The sequence below is a fragment of the Fundulus heteroclitus genome, chromosome 1 (genome assembly GCF_011125445.2).
Source record: "Fundulus heteroclitus isolate FHET01 chromosome 1, MU-UCD_Fhet_4.1, whole genome shotgun sequence".
Lineage (NCBI taxonomy): Eukaryota > Metazoa > Chordata > Actinopteri > Cyprinodontiformes > Fundulidae > Fundulus > Fundulus heteroclitus.
The window spans coordinates 11,802,289-11,820,813 of record NC_046361.1 but is presented as its reverse complement, the minus strand read 5'-3'; the positions used below and the strand labels follow the sequence as shown (position 1 = coordinate 11,820,813).

Genomic DNA, 18,525 nt, shown 5'->3' with positions numbered 1-18,525 from the left:
AGAACTGTATAGAAATACTGGAATAGGAAAAAAAATATATATATCACATGCTGTGTTTCTATCTGTGAAGCATATTAGCAGCACTATCATGATGAAGGTCCGTTTCCCTGCTTGTGTTTCTTGTGCTCTGCACAACGTGCATAAAATAGTGACCTCCAAGACGGATTCTTAATAAAATGAAGATCTTTACGGTCAACCCAGAGCATCCTCTTCATCAGACTTCCTGCCCACTGCCATCCGCATCGACAACGACTCTTTGAAGAAACCTGCTTTACCCAAGATTACAACAGCATTCAATTTGCCTTTGGGATTCATTCATAAAGTATTTTTGAACTGACGTTCTTCAATATCAGAGCAAGAAAGAGAAAAGCTGAGTGGAGGAACTGGGTGTTCAAACAAGATGACCCAAACCAACGGCCGTACCAAAAATCTAAGAGGACGGTAGGAAACAGGAGAGGTCAAATGTCTGAACAGAAATATACCACATCCTTCTTGATGGCTCTGCAACTTGTTCAGATTTATTAAATCAATGAATAATGGAGTGCATGCATATATTGTGATCTGATGTGTTAAGTTTTGACCCCAGGTGGCTCAGAGTACATTAATTATAATTACAGAGACAGTAAATGGTGGATGGCCTGCATTTGGAAGCACTTTATCAAGTCCTGAGGAGCCCATAGCACTTCACATCTACATTCGGTCACTCATACACAGACCCTAGTAAGCTACATTGTAGCCACAGCATCCCTGGGGCAGGCTGCCATATAATCTGCGCCACCGGGTCCTCTGACTGCCACCAACAGGCAAATCGAGTGAAGAATCTCCCCAAGGACACGACAACTTAAGACGGTCAGAACGGGGGATGGAAGCGGCATCCGGCTGGTTACGGGACGAACTCCAATGCTCCTGTACCACTGGCGCCCCAGTTACATGTTGTCTGAGATGTTTTATCAGTGATCAATCCATCATAAAGAAAAACCCGCCCTAAATAAAAGATTCCCTTTATATGCCAAAGTTTTCCTGTTTTTGGCTTAGCTATTAAAATCTGAAAACAGCGTCTCTGATAACGTACCAACATCATTTCTGGGCTGTGACGGAGTCCAACCTATGAATTCAAGAGAGAACCTCGCATGTAGAAACGCCACAAACCGGGGCTTACCAGTCCGATGCATTTCTTCAGGATACCCCAGATGCTGACTGAGTTTCTGGAAGACATGGGTGCCGGTAAAGACGTCCTGCAGTGGGGAAAAAAACAGAAACGGGGATGTAAATGGGGGCGACGATGCCGTCTTTCAGGTTTATCAGCTGAGCAAAAAGGTGTGACATGTAGACATGACCTGGCAAACGCTACAGAGAAACAGAGGAAACGATTAAACCCCCAGAGACATGTTTCGCTGGCTGTCGACAGAGCGATCAGTCCGCGTGAACAGGACCTGCGACTCTTTCTCAGAAGGGTGGTTTTCCACTGAGCGTCACGTCACTTAAACTAAAGCTCATGTGTGAGTCAGTCCATAATGACAGGCGTTGAACTCATCTCTGCTTCTGTCTGATTGCATACAGCTCAAAGAGAAGCTGCATGACAGGTTCATGTAAAAAAAAAAAAGGACTACATAAAATAAGAAAAAATGGATTCATTAATTCAAGAAAAAGATTTAAAATCCTGATTTATAACACAGTTGCGGTTTCAGAGAGAGCGTCCAATCAGCTTATGAGGCGAGGATAATCCAGACACAATCAGGAATGTGGTGCAGGAATGAAGCTCTACCTGCGTTTCTTGATGCCGTTCTTTTGTGGGACCGATCCATTGTTCTTCTCGACGCTGTAACCAAACCCTCTGGCATCTTTGAAACTGGCCTCCGACAAGCCTTCACACGACTCGTCTGATTCCAGGCCTGGGGAAGCAAGAATTGACTGAATTCAGACAATGCTCTGTGCAAAAACAAAAGTTCCCAAATATATCTGCCCTTTTACCTTCATCTGACAACAGATTAAACATTTGTTGTTTTTTTTTAATGCATCACTGGATCCTTCCAGTCATCCACAGCACTGTGCAAACTGCTTTGCATCAGGAACTTTTGCTCAGATTTGAATAGCAAATTTTATTGATCGCCTGAAACAGCTAACCATGACTCACCTCTTCATAAAAAAACCATAATGGCAATCAATGAAAGTCACGCAAGACGATTAAAGCATAACACGTCAAAGCCATAACTGGCACGGCGCGGTAGCAGAAGGCTGCCGTAACTGTGCGGCTACTGTACATCCTGAAATACGCGGCGGGGTGGAGTTCACAGCAAGGTGAGGCTCTAACCTTAAACACACAAAGGTGTTGCAGCTTTTGTAACGTAGCAGAAGGTACAAGGTGTGCATTCCTTAATTATCATGTTAGAGACACAAAGGTCACAAACAACCAAACAATTCAATTACTTGTTAGGGCTGGACGATATAGAAAAAAAATAGCATATCGATAAAATAGAAACCATATGGATCGATAATTATCAAAAAATTAAAAACATGTTTTAAGTGCAGCCGTAGACATTTTATGCTGTTGCTTAACGACCTATTTTTAGATACAGAACTCAAAGAAACTCTGAGTTCACACTCAACCCTTTATTCAACCAACTTTTTACCAAACCTGCAAGTTTTTAAAAATTAAAAAGAAAGCGTGCTCTCTGAGCTCTTTGAAGGGGGCGGAGCTTGGTGACGGAGCCTTCCTGGGTCTGTGTTGTGATTGGTTAGGAGGACGTAATGACTGATATTAACCTACATGATTGGCTAGAATGCAAAAGGAAGGAAAACTGTTATTCTATTGAACCTTTTATTGACCCTTTTTTTTATCATCGATATAAGTCTATCGATCGATATTGAATTATCGTCCAGACCTATCACTTGTCATAAAAAGTCTATTTTTAAAAAGTTAAATTCCTTCATTGTTTTCCTGATTCTGTGCCATTTAGGGTTAGAGCAGCGACATCCCAGGTGCTGTTGGTAACTGTGATCATGACCACAGGACGACCTACCTCTGAATTATTGACCTGACGTTCAGGCTGACAAATCAGATAACAGTGGACGGCGTTATCCTTCAATAACAGAGACGGCTTGAGTTACCGCCTCAGGGTTGAATGCTTATGAAAACAGCTCCACTTGCAGTTTATATCTCACTGCTTTTCTTTCCCGAGGCAACATTGCAGAATATCAGCCAGAAGTCAAGCCTACTGAAAAATCAACCGTGTTTTTGAACGTTCACTTTTATCCTTCCAGCTATGAGATTCAATTAACCAAAGGAAATGAGTATATCAGAAGAACAGCTCAGGTTGAGTGGTTTGGAGTCAAACTGCGAGAGCCAAGGCCAGGCGGGTCTGAGACCCTGAACCGTGTTTATTCACTCGGTGACGCGGCACCTCAAAGCAAAGATGTTTTTTGATGACCTGAAAATCCTTGCCATCCGTGCCAGGCCATCGTGTCAGCACATCGGAGTGAGAAAACAAGAAAGCAGAGAGACCTCACCTGTGACGGCGTCGTAAAACTCGTCATCATTGCTCATCTTCTCCACTCAAAGTTGAGCAGTCGTTTGTAGCAGATGTTGGGCCTCTAGCACATGTTCCTTTTGGTGGCGACCCAACAGTTCCTCTGAAGGGAGGGAAGAGACGTTGTTTCCTCTGGAACGCGTCCAGGGGAAGAGGACAATCAGAGATATCAAGACGGGGGTCCCAAAGTCTGGCTTTAGCAGATGTTTGAACCAGAGAGGACCACCGCCAGGCAAACGAAGCTCCTCAGGGCAAAACAGCTCCTCAGATGATGGATCCCAAGTTGATGCTTCTAGCTTAAGAGCTTTGTTTCTTTGGCATTGTTGATCAAGGCAAATTATTGACCTATATGGGAAGAAAAAAAAAAAAAAAAAGAGTTGTTAAACACTTTCTGAGTCACGTCCAGGAGGAAGACAATGTCACATCAATGCACTAAAACACGATGTACTAAAGTGTTACGATTTAAAACAGAACTAAACAATGAGAATCCATCTGGACATAACAACAAACTAAGAGATTTTTTTTTTTACTGGTCCAACGAGTACAAACTGTGAGATCTCTGGTGCTGGACTTCCAAAATGAGTCGGCCATTAGTAAAGGGTTTTGGACTTCTGTTTAGCACAGTGATAAACTGAAGAAAAAAAAATAAGCTTGCTCGCCTACTTCTTAAAACGGTCAAGGTGAAAGGCTGATTATGGGTGAGGGTGGAACAAGCCAAGCGAGAGGCTGTAAAACTGGGTAAATCTTCAAGCACCACTAAGAAGTTAAGCTAGTACAGCAGTACGGAATCAGACTTAATTTGTAAAAGTTGTGGGTACAAACGAGTTTATTTGACTTTGGATTTCAACACTATAACATTAATTGCTGTTGTCTAATGGACCCATGTTCGTAATCTTTAACAGGTTTTCTCCCTTTGCTTTTTTACAATACATCTTCTTATCAATTCCTACCATCTTCACAGTCCATGCTGAAAAAAAATAAAAAATAAAAATAAAAAAAGAGTCCCCACAGCCGGACGCTGTCAGCGCCATGTTTTACGCTGGGCATGGGGAGTTGGAGGGGATTGAGCAGTGCTAGCGTCCACAACACGGTGTTCAGTTCACAATGTGAACTCACTAATTCAGTATTGGCCTCATCTGAGCGGTGAATCCTCCATGAAAGCCAGATTTATAGCGTACACGGCTGATCGTTAACAGATTCCCCCACCTGAGCTCTGCATCTCTGCAGCTCCTCCAGAGTTATAATGGGCCAGATCTCAATATACATCAGCACATCGTTTTCAAGTTTCTAGCTACTTTCCTAGAAAAAGTCCTAAGAAAATATTCCTGGAAGACTCTCCTCCCCATCTCTAAGTAGGCTGCACCATTTTCTTAACAATACAAGGGCACAGTTCCTAGAGACGCGCACTTTACTGTGTGCGCTCGTCTCCCTGATGTAATCTAAATGGTCTTACTACATGGAAACCAAACTCACAGGTAACATTTCCACCACGCCGACACAGCCCATAAATCAAATACAACTGTTGACGTAATTGTTGACTCGCTGCCAGTTTGTGCTCAGCAGCTGCTGAGACATATATTAAAGATAAATAGATTTTGTCTAAATTATTTACATGTACACGCCCCAACACATCCAGACTTCAGAGGGTCTGGATTTCAAAATGTAGTGTCTGAAAATCTTATCTGTGGTCTGTGGTCAATCTATACTAGCAGTAGTAGTGGAGCTGTTGAAGTTTAAGGCCAAATTAGCAACAATGGCTCCAGCATTGCAATAATATATTATAGACAACACAGACTGTGATATTATGTTATGATATGATGTTAGCGCAACCGGTGGTCCGCATTAATTAGCTGTATTAGCTGTAGCTAGCATGTTACCATAGGCATGTGTTAATGTAGGTTATTTATTTGGCATTTATTTAACTAGCATTTGTGATTCTGTTGAGAAACCATGTTCCACGTTGAGATTGAAAATTATTTGTCATTGTTTTATTCCCTTGGTATTGGAAATGGTATTGAGTATTGAATATTTTCCTGAGTATCGATATCGAGTTTGAAATTTGAGTATCGTGACAACCCTACTCCCAGCTGGACCAAGGTTTACATTCTTAAGAAAACCGCTTGATCACATTATGGTGCGAGCGGAAAGCTGATCACTTACTCTTTTGCCAGTTTTTGGATTCTTTTTAAACACTAATCGTTTAAAAAGTTTCCTTTTCCTGATACGGCGTCACTATTGTACAGCCGGTCCTTAGCAGTTAAATCAAAACTGGAGATGAAGGGCAAGGAGAAACTATTTTGTTGAGCTAGCCAACTGAACAAGTAAGATCAAAAGTATCTCCTCATTATAGCTTATAAGTTCAAATATTTTCCTCAAACTAATATTCCTAAAGTAGATGACAGTCTGGTGTACTTACAAGAGTGATGTTGCCACGGAGAACAGCACAGCATATCATCTACACTTCCATTTACATATCTACCCAGATGAAGGTAAAATATAAGTAATAAGTAACAACTAATAGGCCATGTCTGCAGTAGAAATAAACAGAAAATCTTAACATACCTGAAAACAACTCATTTTCTAAAGCGGATCCATTCTGATGGCAAAACCCCGAATAGGGAACATTATGTGTGTTCCAGTTTATTTTACGCTCCCTCTCCGTTTGTTTCACAAGGAACGGGGATTTCACCTTTGCCAGAGATCGGCAACGCCTTCAGCACATGAATGAACTTTGAGCTCAGCATCCACGGTCGATAAGATGAACAGAATGGACCCCAGCGGACCTTTCAGCCCTAACCCTAACCCTACCCTGGTGCATTACTGCTTGTTTTTGGTTCTGTCATTTGGAAATTGAAAAAAAAAAAGGTCAGATATGATTAAATATTTCGTATTACTATAGTAAGCTTAAATGTGGCGGAAACGTACACTTGGCCAAATTCAACACCAAATTGAACAAATTGGGGGGAAAAATGTCTTTCTTCTCAGCTGAGGTACAAGCGTGGCATTTCCTGGCAGATTCATTAAAATCAGCAGTCTACATCCTATTTAGAGAGGACGTGATCAAAAGAGAGGAACTTGCTGAATGATCAAAGTGCTTTCAGAATCTCTTGTTTTCACAGTAAGCCACTGGACAAAGCATTGGCCATCTCAGCAGTTCAGATTTTCATTTATCCCACATATTTCTGTGCATCACTGCTTCACTTATTCTGTGCCCTGCCAGTGCTCTACTCGCTGAATAATAATTAAGGCGTTTGCGTTGTGCAGACAGGCAAACGTTTCAACGGCCTTCTTTCTTCCTTGGAGGTTTGTGTTTTAAAGGTTCAGCCCTATAACGCCAGAAGACATGCAAACAATCCTGTTTTTATACCCGTTCACACAGTTAGGCCTGACGCAACAAACGTGTGTCACTCCATTTCACATCTGGAGTGGCCTTTGCAATGTTTTGTACATTCAAGTCTGATGAAATCTCTGTCTCAAGCCATTTTTTTTAAGCTGCGGATAATTCTTAATTATGGTGTGTATACATCTCCCAGACCTGTCTGGGTAATCTATAAAAAAAATTATATTTAAAAACTGACGAACATCTGGAATGAAAGGGTGTGGAAATAATTTCAAAAGGTTTGGGGAGTTAGGATCAACTGCGATATTAGGACAAGAAACTATGACAAAAATTGTTCTTTGTCTACTTGAATGTGATTCAAAGAAGAGGAAAAGACGCATTTTACACCTGAAATGCTCCCTGACCAATGAAGTCGTGTCAAATGTGTAATAAAATCCTCATAAATGTGAAGCAATGCAACAATATCTGGTGAAAACAAGGCTTGAGATCTTATGAAGTTTCCATCTCAAAACATAAAAGGTCAAGGCAACATGAACGTACATAAGCCTGAAATTTATAAAGTAGAGTCATTTTACTAATTATTTATTTTCCTATGTTAACAACTGTGTTTGCCTTTTGGGCTCAATGCACCAATCAGTCACCCAGATGCCTTCTCGCAGCGGAGCGTGGCGTAGTGCAGTTTGAAGATTATTAGTCTGTCAAGCTAATAACAGCTAACGCTAGCTTTTGTTGTCCGGGTGTTTTATAGCTTTACTGACATTTCCATGTTGCTCTGAAACATTTGTGTCATACTGACTATTACGCTTATTCAAAATGAGCGTAACAGTCTAATTTCAGCATAATTTTGAAAACTTTCTGCGTAACGGCCGGTTGCACTGAAATGCAACGACGAGAACCCTGAAGTCCCTGTTTTGTTTTATAAATATGTCCAAGTTTATTAATGTGTGAGAAAACCACAATTTTTGTTTATTCAGTCAGTATTTAATACAAGTGGCACAATAAATTGTTAAAAAAATATAATGATGTTCCTCTTTTAAAATTCAGCATATTGCAAAGAAAATAGCCCTCCATGGCATTGAAAGACTTTAGAAGAAACTAGGCCACTTATCAATTAATGGTTAAACAATTGATAAGACCAATCAACTTTAGATTAACTCATTAATCGATAACTTGCATTCCTAGTGCCAAGCTCTGTATATTGACCTGAAAAATCATTTAATATATCTCAAATTAAGCCAATACTTGGGTCAAAACTTACACGGTGCTGCTTTAATGTTCTGTTTTCAAAACTACTACCTCTGTCAAAGAACCATTTTCCTCAAACCTGGTTGCTTAAAATTGGCAGGTCAAACCAAAAAAAAAAAAAGGGAAAAAGGCCAGGAAAGCTCTCACACTGGAACTACACAAAAAACACCAGACCAGACATTTCTACAAAAGACACAAAGCTTTACATGTTTTAACTTCTTCCTCTAATAAAACTGATTAATGCCACGAACAGTTATTCCTGGACTAGTCAAGGCTTTACTAGACACAATTGAACAATATCTGATTATAATCTGCAACTGTAATAAAGCAATTTTACATTTACTTTATGGTTATAACAGAAGATCAGAAGCTATAGTTGAGCCTCACAACAACAACAACAACAACAACAACAAAACCTAAGTGTATGTGTTAAGCAACTTACCCCAGGCTCACATGCCGCTGAGCATATTTCACAATATGTGAAAAGAGGGCAAAAGAAAAACTTTTTAAAGTTACACAAAAGGCATGAAAACTATTTAAAATATGAGAAAACGGTTTTGACTAACGAGAGTATCATTACCAATGGTTTACCTGCTATGCTCAGTAAAAAAAAATAGGACTTTCATAAATAGATTTCTACATTGAAACAGGATCTGGGGTTGACTGGGGCTTCAGTTTCTGACAAATAATCAGGGATAAATGATTAATTTTAGAGACTGCAGCTATTATCATATCATATATCATATTATCATATAAGTGCAGCATTATCATGAAGGTAAACCACTTCACCAAGTTGACTAGAGATGAAGATCAAGTTAGAAACTTGTGACCATAAACGTTGGCAAGTCAATAATTTCACCACTTTTCTTGCGGACAAGGTAACCCGGGTTTGGTCCTGAACTGCAGCGTCAGAGATGGGTTTCCCATAACCGTGCTGACAGACTCAGAAGGTCCACACCCACACCCACTGACACAGTGGATGGATGCAGAGACAAGCTATCTGATTGGCCGCAGCAGAGCCTCAGCTCATATCGGTCGCTCCCTCTCAGGCGTCTGCGAGCCGTTTACGTGACCGTGACGGACACCGTGCACACCTCAAAGTGACGGTGGGAACAAAAGCTTTATCAAATGACCCAAATACGCCACGCCTGACACACAAGACCCAGAGACGGCGATTCCAGCGCTACACCGACACTTCAAAAGAGAAGAAAACATCCTGTAAAAACTAGGCACTACAATTTACAAATTAGATGCCACGAAATGAAAGGTTAAAAGTTGCTCCAGCTGAATTATTTTATCTCCTGATGGTCAAACCACACGAACGTATTCTAAATAAAACAGCCTGACTCTTACCTAAAACCTTTAGGTAAACACAGTTGTTGCAACCTGCTCAGAACCTGAAGATATGGAATGAATCTTTTACATTCATTCCACACAATGCTGGTTATCGCTGCAGTGAGAGAAATACAGCGTGAATATTAACCACAGCATACCCCTAAAGGTTTTACTCTAAAATGTATAACATGATCCAATTCTTTTTACCAGAAAACCTACAATTATTCCAACTGCAGCTAAATTGTCATTTTACTTTATAATAATGTTATTGCTAAGATTCTGTGCTTTGATTTTCATGCATGATTTAAGCTAAAATATGGGAAATTAAGTAGTAGATTTTCTGCTCCTTATAGAGGAAAACAGAGGCTAACAAGCTAATGTTAGCTGGCTGATTAGTCAGGCAGTTTACTGAGGTAGCCAGCCAGACATCAGCTTGTCTACTGCAGTGTTTAGTTTTAACCCACTAAGCTAGGGATTAGCAACTGACACACGGCCCTCGTCATCACTCAGTTCGGCCCGCGAATAGATCAAAAATAATTTAATAATAAATTTAAAAAAAGTAATTATACTTTTGACCGATAGAGGGCGCGCTGTACACAAACAATAGCGGGCACGGGCCGCTTTGCAACAGCAAGGAAGAAAGTCAAGAGCCATGGCCACTAGGACTGGCATAAAGAGAAAACTTGACAGAGAAAATCACATTTTTCAGACAAAATAGGAAGAAGAATACCTCTTCACTGAATTCAAAGTAAAACCAATGTGTCTAGTTTGCTTGGAGACATCATCAGCCCTGAAAGATTACAACTTAAGTCGACATTACAACACCTTGCATAAGGTTAAATATGAGAAGTACACTGGAGCTGCCAGAGCCGCTGTAGAGCTATTTGCAATCAGTTGTTTTAAAACTTTTTTCTTCATTGTTATGAATGAGTTCAAATTCCTTTTTGCACTTTTTAAGCAAACGTATTCTCTTTGTTGCATGAAGGACATGTTAAATTGCATTTATTTTATACACAGAAACTGTTTGCAAACTTTTTGTTCTTTGATATGAAGAAGTTCAAATTCCTTTTTGCACTTTTTTTTTAAAGCAAACGGTTTGTCTTTTGCCTAAGGACATATTAAAATGCATTTATAGGCAGAAAATAGTTGTATGTTGGTGCAGTAAACATACAGATATAAATTCATATAAAATTTATATTTAAACTTATTGAGAATCATTTGTAGCATCTTTCATATCTAATTATTTGAAGTGCGTGGTCATATGGCCCTCCAACGGTCGTATTGAAAAAACTTTGGCCCTCTTTATCATGGAAGTTGCCCATCCCTCCACTAAGCGTCTATGTTTTTAGCAACTGGAACCATTTTCTTTTTATAATGCAGGGAAAAGTGCAGGAGCCTTTTTCAGCCAGCTGACAGGCAGCTCTAAGCTGCATGAGGGAGAGAGCCAGCGCTGCGTCACTCCAGATGCTCCAGACTCCTGAAAACTTCGCTCGCTCCTGCGCGTTCTTTAACATTTTATTCAAATGTCTGTAAGCTATAAGTTTAACAACACAACCAAAACATGACTGCCAGAATCAGTAAATAGGTGAGATTAAAGCACGCAAACCCCTCTAAACCTATTCTCCTGTGCGTGTTCCCATCTAGACGTCTGTCTACTCCCGGACCTCCTGACCACTTCATCAGACAGCCGGCCTCTGATTCACCACTTCTCTCTGACCAGACGTCCGAAGGACAAGGAGACGAAAAGAACAATAGGCAGAGTGAAGGTGGCGCGTTTACAGTGCAACACAAACGCCTCCGACAAACACACCTCCACATTTCTTGTTCACACGCCGACCTCAACATCTGACACACCTCTGTACACTGGGAAGGCGGCATTCACAGACACACATAAACAGAAGTGAAGGCGTGCAATAAGACGAACACTGGCACTGAGAAGCAACCCTAAACATAGCAAATATGGGTTTAGGTTGAATGTGCGTGGTGTGGTGACCCGCCAAGCAGCCAGTTCACTGCTGGACAGCAGCTTCTTTACCCATGCTGTCACCCAATGAGGACGAAGGCCCAGTCAGGATGGGTGTGTTCAGCTTGCATCAGAACAGCTATTGTACAACGCTCCCGTCAGACTGCGACAAGCTGGTTGTCATGGGAACTGGCATGGCCGGGTTAATGGCATCAAGGTATATGTGATTGATAAACGTTCGCTCTCAAGACTGCTGAAGGTTTTCGTCGAACCGCTCCCACGGGCTTAGGTCCTTTTGATGAGATGCCAGAAATGTTGCTGGGGAGGCCAAAAGATTTCCGTTGCTGTAGGGAGGATAAAGAAGACGTTTGCCCCCTGGCCCTAAATGTTGCTGCGCACTACTGGTCAGCTGGCTGAAAAAAGAACAGCACAGCTTTCCTTTACCTCCAAACAAACTAAACTAACTGGGCTGCATGGTAAAAACCAGGGCTGGACGGAATTCAATAGCTATTATATATATATATATATATATATATATATATATATATATATATATATATATATATATATATATATATATATATATATATATATATATATATATATATATATATCGATCGATCGATGGACTTATATTGATGATAGAAAAAAAGGGTCAATAAAAAGTTCAATAGAATAACAGTTTTCCTTCCTTTTGCATACTAGTCATGTAGGTTAATATTAAAGTGATTACGTCCTCCTAACCAATCACAATCAGACGCAGGAACGCTCCGTCACCAAGCTCCGCCCCCTTCAAGGAGTTCAGAGAGCACATGTTCTTTTTTTTCTTTTTTAAAACTTGCAGTTTTGGTAAAAAGTTGGTTGAATAAAGTGTTGAGTTTGAATTCAGTGTTTGTGTGTTCTGTATCTAAAAAGAGGTTGCTAAGCAACAGCATAAAATGCCCAGGGCTGCACTTAAAATATGTTTTGAATTTGTTGATAATTATCTATAATCGATCAATATGGTTTCTATTTTATCGATATGCTTTTTTTTCTATATCGTCCAGCCCTAGTAAAAACAACAACACAGGCAGGCACGACGAGAAAACTGAAAATAAAAGAAAACTAACTACTGACTACGGCAGCAGATAGCCCAGCTAATTAACCATATTAGCTTCTTCTGTTACCACCTATGCAACAGTCAGAACAGCAGCAAGGTATTCTGATCGACAGCTATTTAAAGCTGCGACTAAGTGTCTGTTTGCTTACGTCTGCTCATCATCACAGATGATAATAAACACATGTTGCGGATAATATTGTTATATTTGTGCTACTGACATAGACTGGTGACCTGTCCAGGGTGTACCCCGTCTCTCGCCAATTGACAGCTGGAGATAGGCACCGGCAGGGATAAGCCTGTTGGAAAATGGATGGATGGATATTTGTGCTAACTATGATACATTACTTAAGAAGTAGGAATAATTACTGCCTTTTGGTTTTAGATAAAAAGTGACTGGGATGGATGGATGGATGGATGGATGGATGGATGGATGGATGGATGGATGGATGGATGGATGGATGGATGGATGGATGGATGGATGGATGGATGGATGGATGGATGGATGGATGGATGGATGGATGGATGGATGGATGGATGGATGGATGGATGGACGGACGGACGGATGGATGGATGGATCCGTGGTATTTTTTTTAGTTTGCAAAAAAACGCAGACGCAAAATAATCATTAGTTTTAAAGTAAACCAAATGTGACCTGATTTTGAATTTAAAGCAACAGGCCACCTTGCACTAAATGCCCTCTAGACATCATATTAGAAGGTGGGAGGAGGCTGATCGCATCACTGGAGCATCACCAAGCAGAGAAAAATGTGTTTCATGAACACGCTTGTGTGTTTTGAAGAACCACTGAGATAAATTCAAGCCATCAGGCTGTAAACACATTGTTTTGTGTCAACTTTATGGCTTACACAATCTTGTGATAATGCCATAAATAAAGGACAATAAATTAGTATGTTTACACAACATGATCATCATTCTCAGACCCAAACCGCTTCACCAAGTTGACTAGAGATGAAGATCAAGTTAGAAACTTGTGACCATAAACGTTGGCAAGTCAATAATTTCACCACTTTTCTTGCGGACCAGGTAACCCGGGTTTGGTCCTGAACTGCAGCGTCAGAGATGGGTTTCCCATAAACGTGCTGACAGACTCAGAAGGTCCACACCCACACCCACTGACACAGTGGATGGATGCAGAGACAAGCTATCTGATTGGCCGCAGCAGAGCCTCCGCTCATATCGGTCGCTCCCTGTCAGGCGTCTGCGAGCCGTTTACGTGACCGTGACGGACACCGTGCACACCTCACAGTGACGGTGGGAACAAAAGCTTTATCAAATGACCCAAATACGCCATGCCTTACACGGTGTAGCGATTCCAGCGCTACACCGACACTTCAAAAGAGAAGAAAACATCCTGTAAAAACTAGGAACTACAATCTTATGTTTCCTGACCCCAGACACATATTTGCAGGAAAAAAAAGACGAGCTTTGAATTAAACAACGCAACCATTAGCTGCCGTCCAATGCAAACACAATGTGCCGGAAGTGCACCGCAAACAAAAAGCACATTTATGACCGGTTTATTACTCATAAGTCTCTAATAGGAAGATCCACAAACCCCAAACGGCTACAGGTTCTGGCTTGGAGAGCAGCAGATCAATAGAGCTGGGATGAACAAAAAAAAAAAAGGGGGTTTGATGGTGAAATCTGTAGTCAGGGTAGAGATTGTGAATCCAGCGGGAGTAGCACCGACAGGCCACTGAGTTGAGAAGAGTCTGAATGGAGCAGCTGATGGTTCTGTCGGCGCATTGACAGGAACATTTAAAAAGAGGCTGACTTGGGAGTGGAGGGTAGCTATGGAAACTGACAACAGCTTCCTTGTTGTACAAGTTGCTCGTCGCTGTGGAGGTAGTTTAACACCAGGTTTTTCAAAGCAAATGCGCTGAAATGGAAGAAGAGTGGATAAATCAAGCTGAAGAAGATTTTAAACGCTTTCCCATTGCTTTTAAAAATGTATGTATAATTCTGCAATCTCGTTTGATCGTAGAGCACCAATTAGATGTGATATTCCAGGCCAGAGGGAGTCGTACTACAGGCACAAACCAAGAACATTCACATTTTTCCTCCCCCAATAAGAGTTTTAAAGCTTACACAAATGTATCTCTCGCAGTCAAGACATCAATCAGCTCTACATCGTAGTAGTTCAGTAAATTTCCACTCTATCAAACCAGTTGTACAGAAAACTACCTATTGTTGGAAAAAGACACTTGCTGCCTGAAGACAGGAAGCCGAATTCATCACAAGACCGACGAGAGGTTTAAATGCCAAACGGCTTTTCACGAGAACAACCGCAAGTATAAAGTCGCGGTCACTGGACCTCAATCACAAGACGAGCCCTGTCCAGAACGCTCAGTGGCAGCTTTTGTGTCAAACGTTCCTTCATTAACAAGTTTTTTTTTTTTTGTTTTTTTGGTTTTTTTTTTTACACGGTTCTTCCAGGGGCATCAAGCAATGCAAATCCAAATTTTTTTTCAGCAGAAAATTGTTTCACAAAGCAAGATTAGAGAGACTGGACGTAAAAAGCTGGATCGAATTCATCTCCAGCGCCGTCTCCAAGCGAGAAGCAGCTTGAAAGGCGTGGCTAAAGAGAAAGTTTTGTCCCTGGATGTAATCGGTCATCATTCCCATCTAGCTTCCTCCGCCCCGCTGTGTTTGATCTAACCGTAGAGCTTGAACGTCTGACATTAGTGGCAGGCTGAGCGCAGCACTATAGAAACAGAGCCGGCCGTCCCAATAAACCATGCCACAGGGTTTTAGCTTCCAGAGGTGCATTTCCCTGGAACTGAGGAAATGGTTACATTGAATCATACGCAAACCAACGCCTGGATAAACTTCAAAGACCAGAAGAAAAAAAAACACCTGCTAAGCTTGAATGACCAGCAGTGCAGAAAATTGGTTGCAGACCCCCTTTTTTTTTTTTTTTTGCATATTAGCTACCAAAGTGCTGACGCAAAAATCAGTTCTGACAGAATCATAGACGGTTAATAACAGCTAATAACATGTGGCTGTGAGCTAAATCACCTGGGTCTGTCCACTGAAAGACAGTTTCTGTGTCTAAGAAGATGGACAATATGGTTATGGAAATGAAAAATAAATATCTCCACTTTCATAGAAGTCCCAAACGACCTAAAAAAAAAAGGTCAATAGATGCAAAAAAACATGACAACAATGGGCCACTGCACGTAACATTTACATGAATTCTTCGTCAAAGTTTTAAAATGCCCTTCCCCTGGTGACCGGGTGTGGAAAAGAAAAAAAAAAAAAAAACGAGATGACTCGGATTTTACCCGGAAACTTAGGATTCAAATGTTTCTTGGGGAGAAATGAGAGCCGGGCCTTATTAAGTGTTATTTTAGGTCAGCAGCACTCTTGTTTTCCTGGAACTCGGCCCTGCCTGCCATTTCTGCGCTCCCTCTCTGAATCCTGAGCTCTGACCTTTACCGAGGCCAGTGAGGTCTGTAGGGCTTCACATGTTGCCGGGCGCCCCGGCAAGTTATCGATGCACTTTTGGTATAATTTTAACGGGCCAACCACTTTAGGCAGGGTTCACTGCCGTTCCACATATTCTGCGTTCGTGGTAATGGCTCTCACCGCGGTTCGCTGGAGTCCGGAGCGAGAGGAATGGCCTTTTTGTGTCCCCTGGCAGACAGAAACACGTCAGTGACACAGAGCTACATCGGTGAGGACCTCTCGCTCCTCTTTTTAAAAGAAACTGACAGTTACAAACTTAGTTTTGCATTTAATCTGGTTATTTTTGCCATATATCAGAACATATGGATGCTTGTTAAATATCTAGATAATCCTCGTACACCATAATTCCCCGATGTTCTCGTTCTGGGCTGAGAACCATGAGCACGACCCGATCAGGTCCCTCCACTGGACCTTTCTCCCCTTGGAGGATGACATCCAGCGTTATTCTGCGCAGGATGCCGAGCATCCACCTGTTCGTTTTCTCGCACGGAGGGAACTCGCTCAGGCGTAGCATGACTCAGCACATTCCAGAAATACAGTTACAATAGAAACCCTTCCAAGATGAGTTTTGCTTTCAGCTGCAAGGTACTAAACCGGCCCGGTGCCTCGCCTTGAAACTTGAAAAACAAAAAACAAAAACAAAGCGTGCGTCCACCCTGGGAACTCAGCATGTCAACGTTCCTGAGAGAGAGACGCACAGATAAGGTCTGCCGGTCCATATCATGATGTACGCAACTGTTTTGGATGAGGATATAAGTCCTACGTTATGAACGCCAACAGGCTGAACTGCATTTTCACTAACCTGCTGTAGCCTAGTGGGTGTTCTCGCTTTATTTGTTTGTTTGTTTTTTTGCTTCAATCCATTCACGAAAATGAAAATAATAAATAAATGACATTATTATAACTGTCATAACAAATATGTTGAGTTCACTTTCGCAAGTTTTGTGAATAAGCGTCACCTTTCTGGCATATTTTGTGTAAATTTCTTGATTTAATGGTTTGTTCAGTGCCGTTGTCCCCCCCAACTAAACGTCCTCCCACCAGGAGAACGTTATACCAGTCTAATCTAACCTAGGTTAACAGTTCCACACACCAACCATGCATGTAACTCACTAATGGTTTCCAGACCACATCTATACTGAGAAAAGAAAAAAAAAATCAAAATTTGACTTGTGTACATGATGAAATATTAAACACAAGGCTGCCAAAACCTTGCAGAGAGTAACAGATGAATATTTAAGTATCCATTATCGCAATATTGGCTCGCACCGACCAAACGTTGACAGGCGCAGCTTCGTTCCCATATTTTGTCCTGGCTGACCAGCACTGAAAGCGGAGCAAATTAAAGAGAAAGCCTCCTGACTGGCTCTCTTTAATCGGCCATAAATTAAACATAGGGTAATATCTCCCTGTTGCTGGGAGGGTTGCCTGGTAGAAGCGGCCTTTACCTCAGGCCCCGCTTTACTCTCATGCGGCACAACATTGCACAAAGCACATCTGCGAAGTCCGGCAACTCCAAAAGGGGCATCTGTGTACGAAGGCGTGGCAGAGGAAAATCTAAAGGTTACCATCACTTTACGCCGACCGACGGATGCGGCCATTTCCGATCCGCAATCAATAACGTAGTGACACAGTAATTCACGAGACGGCTACTTCTGCGTGTCCTGGTCCTTCCAACGCCGCAACGCTCCACACAGCGGTGTCGAAACAAGGCCTCCAGGACGCGCGTTACGACATTTCTCTTCTTGTTCCCTTAAATGCAACCCACAGATCACAGCATACACGTTTCACAATTAAAATCATCCTTTAGCCCGCTCACCCAATAAAAAGGCCAGAAAATTCAAGTCCCTTGCACTGCAACTAAACACACACAGGTTTCCCTTTCACACAGGGACCATCCCCATAGTTACTAACTAGGGAGGGTAATTAGGGCACCTTGGGGAGGAAGACGCATAACAAAACGACTGCAACTGTAACTCCAGAGAGACTGGTCCGCTGTTCAACGTGACGTTAAATAAAGAGGTTTCTTCTTCTTCTTCTTCTTTCTGAAATTATCGTGTAAGATTTTGCAAGCGGCGTACTTGTGCATTCCAGAGACCTGCAGATTTCTGCTAGTACTCCATAATCCTACCTTCTAGTTTCATGCAATTGTCTGCAAAAAAAACCAAAAAACTAGACATGCTTTTGCAAAGACACTGCATGCAATGTGCATGAAGAAACGTGTCTGTATCTTTGCTCGTTTTAAGGAAAATGCAACACGTAATGACACAGCAGTGTATGCCTCTGAGACCGTGTCTCTTAGCGAGGCAGGGCAGAGAAAAAAAAAAAAACAAAAAAAAAAAGCAAACACCTCTGCATCAATGCAGGCTTTAGGTGTCATGACCTCCAGCTTTACTCCACGGGAAAAAGGTACGGCTCCTGTGAGCCTCACGCAGAGAGGCGGCGAACAGGCAGGGGGACATTCCCACTGTTTACTAACAAGTAAAACGCGAACAGCTTTTGGCTGATCCCTGACTTCTCTCCCCCC

General features: G+C 41.7%; 1 protein-coding gene across 1 annotated transcript in view; it reads right to left on the bottom strand.

The window, feature by feature from the left end:
- The window catches only part of LOC105929126 (oxysterol-binding protein-related protein 2), a 30,982-nt gene that overhangs the window by 11,829 nt on the left and 628 nt on the right, over positions 1-18,525 (bottom strand). Inside the window, exons 2-4 of the mRNA XM_012866768.3 lie at positions 3,508-3,872; positions 1,766-1,892; positions 1,160-1,235 (exon numbers count right to left, since the gene is read on the bottom strand). Of these exons, the coding sequence (XP_012722222.2) occupies positions 1,160-1,235; positions 1,766-1,892; positions 3,508-3,544 (240 nt within the window). The 5' untranslated portion in view covers positions 3,545-3,872. The remainder of the gene's footprint in view (positions 1-1,159; positions 1,236-1,765; positions 1,893-3,507; positions 3,873-18,525) is intronic.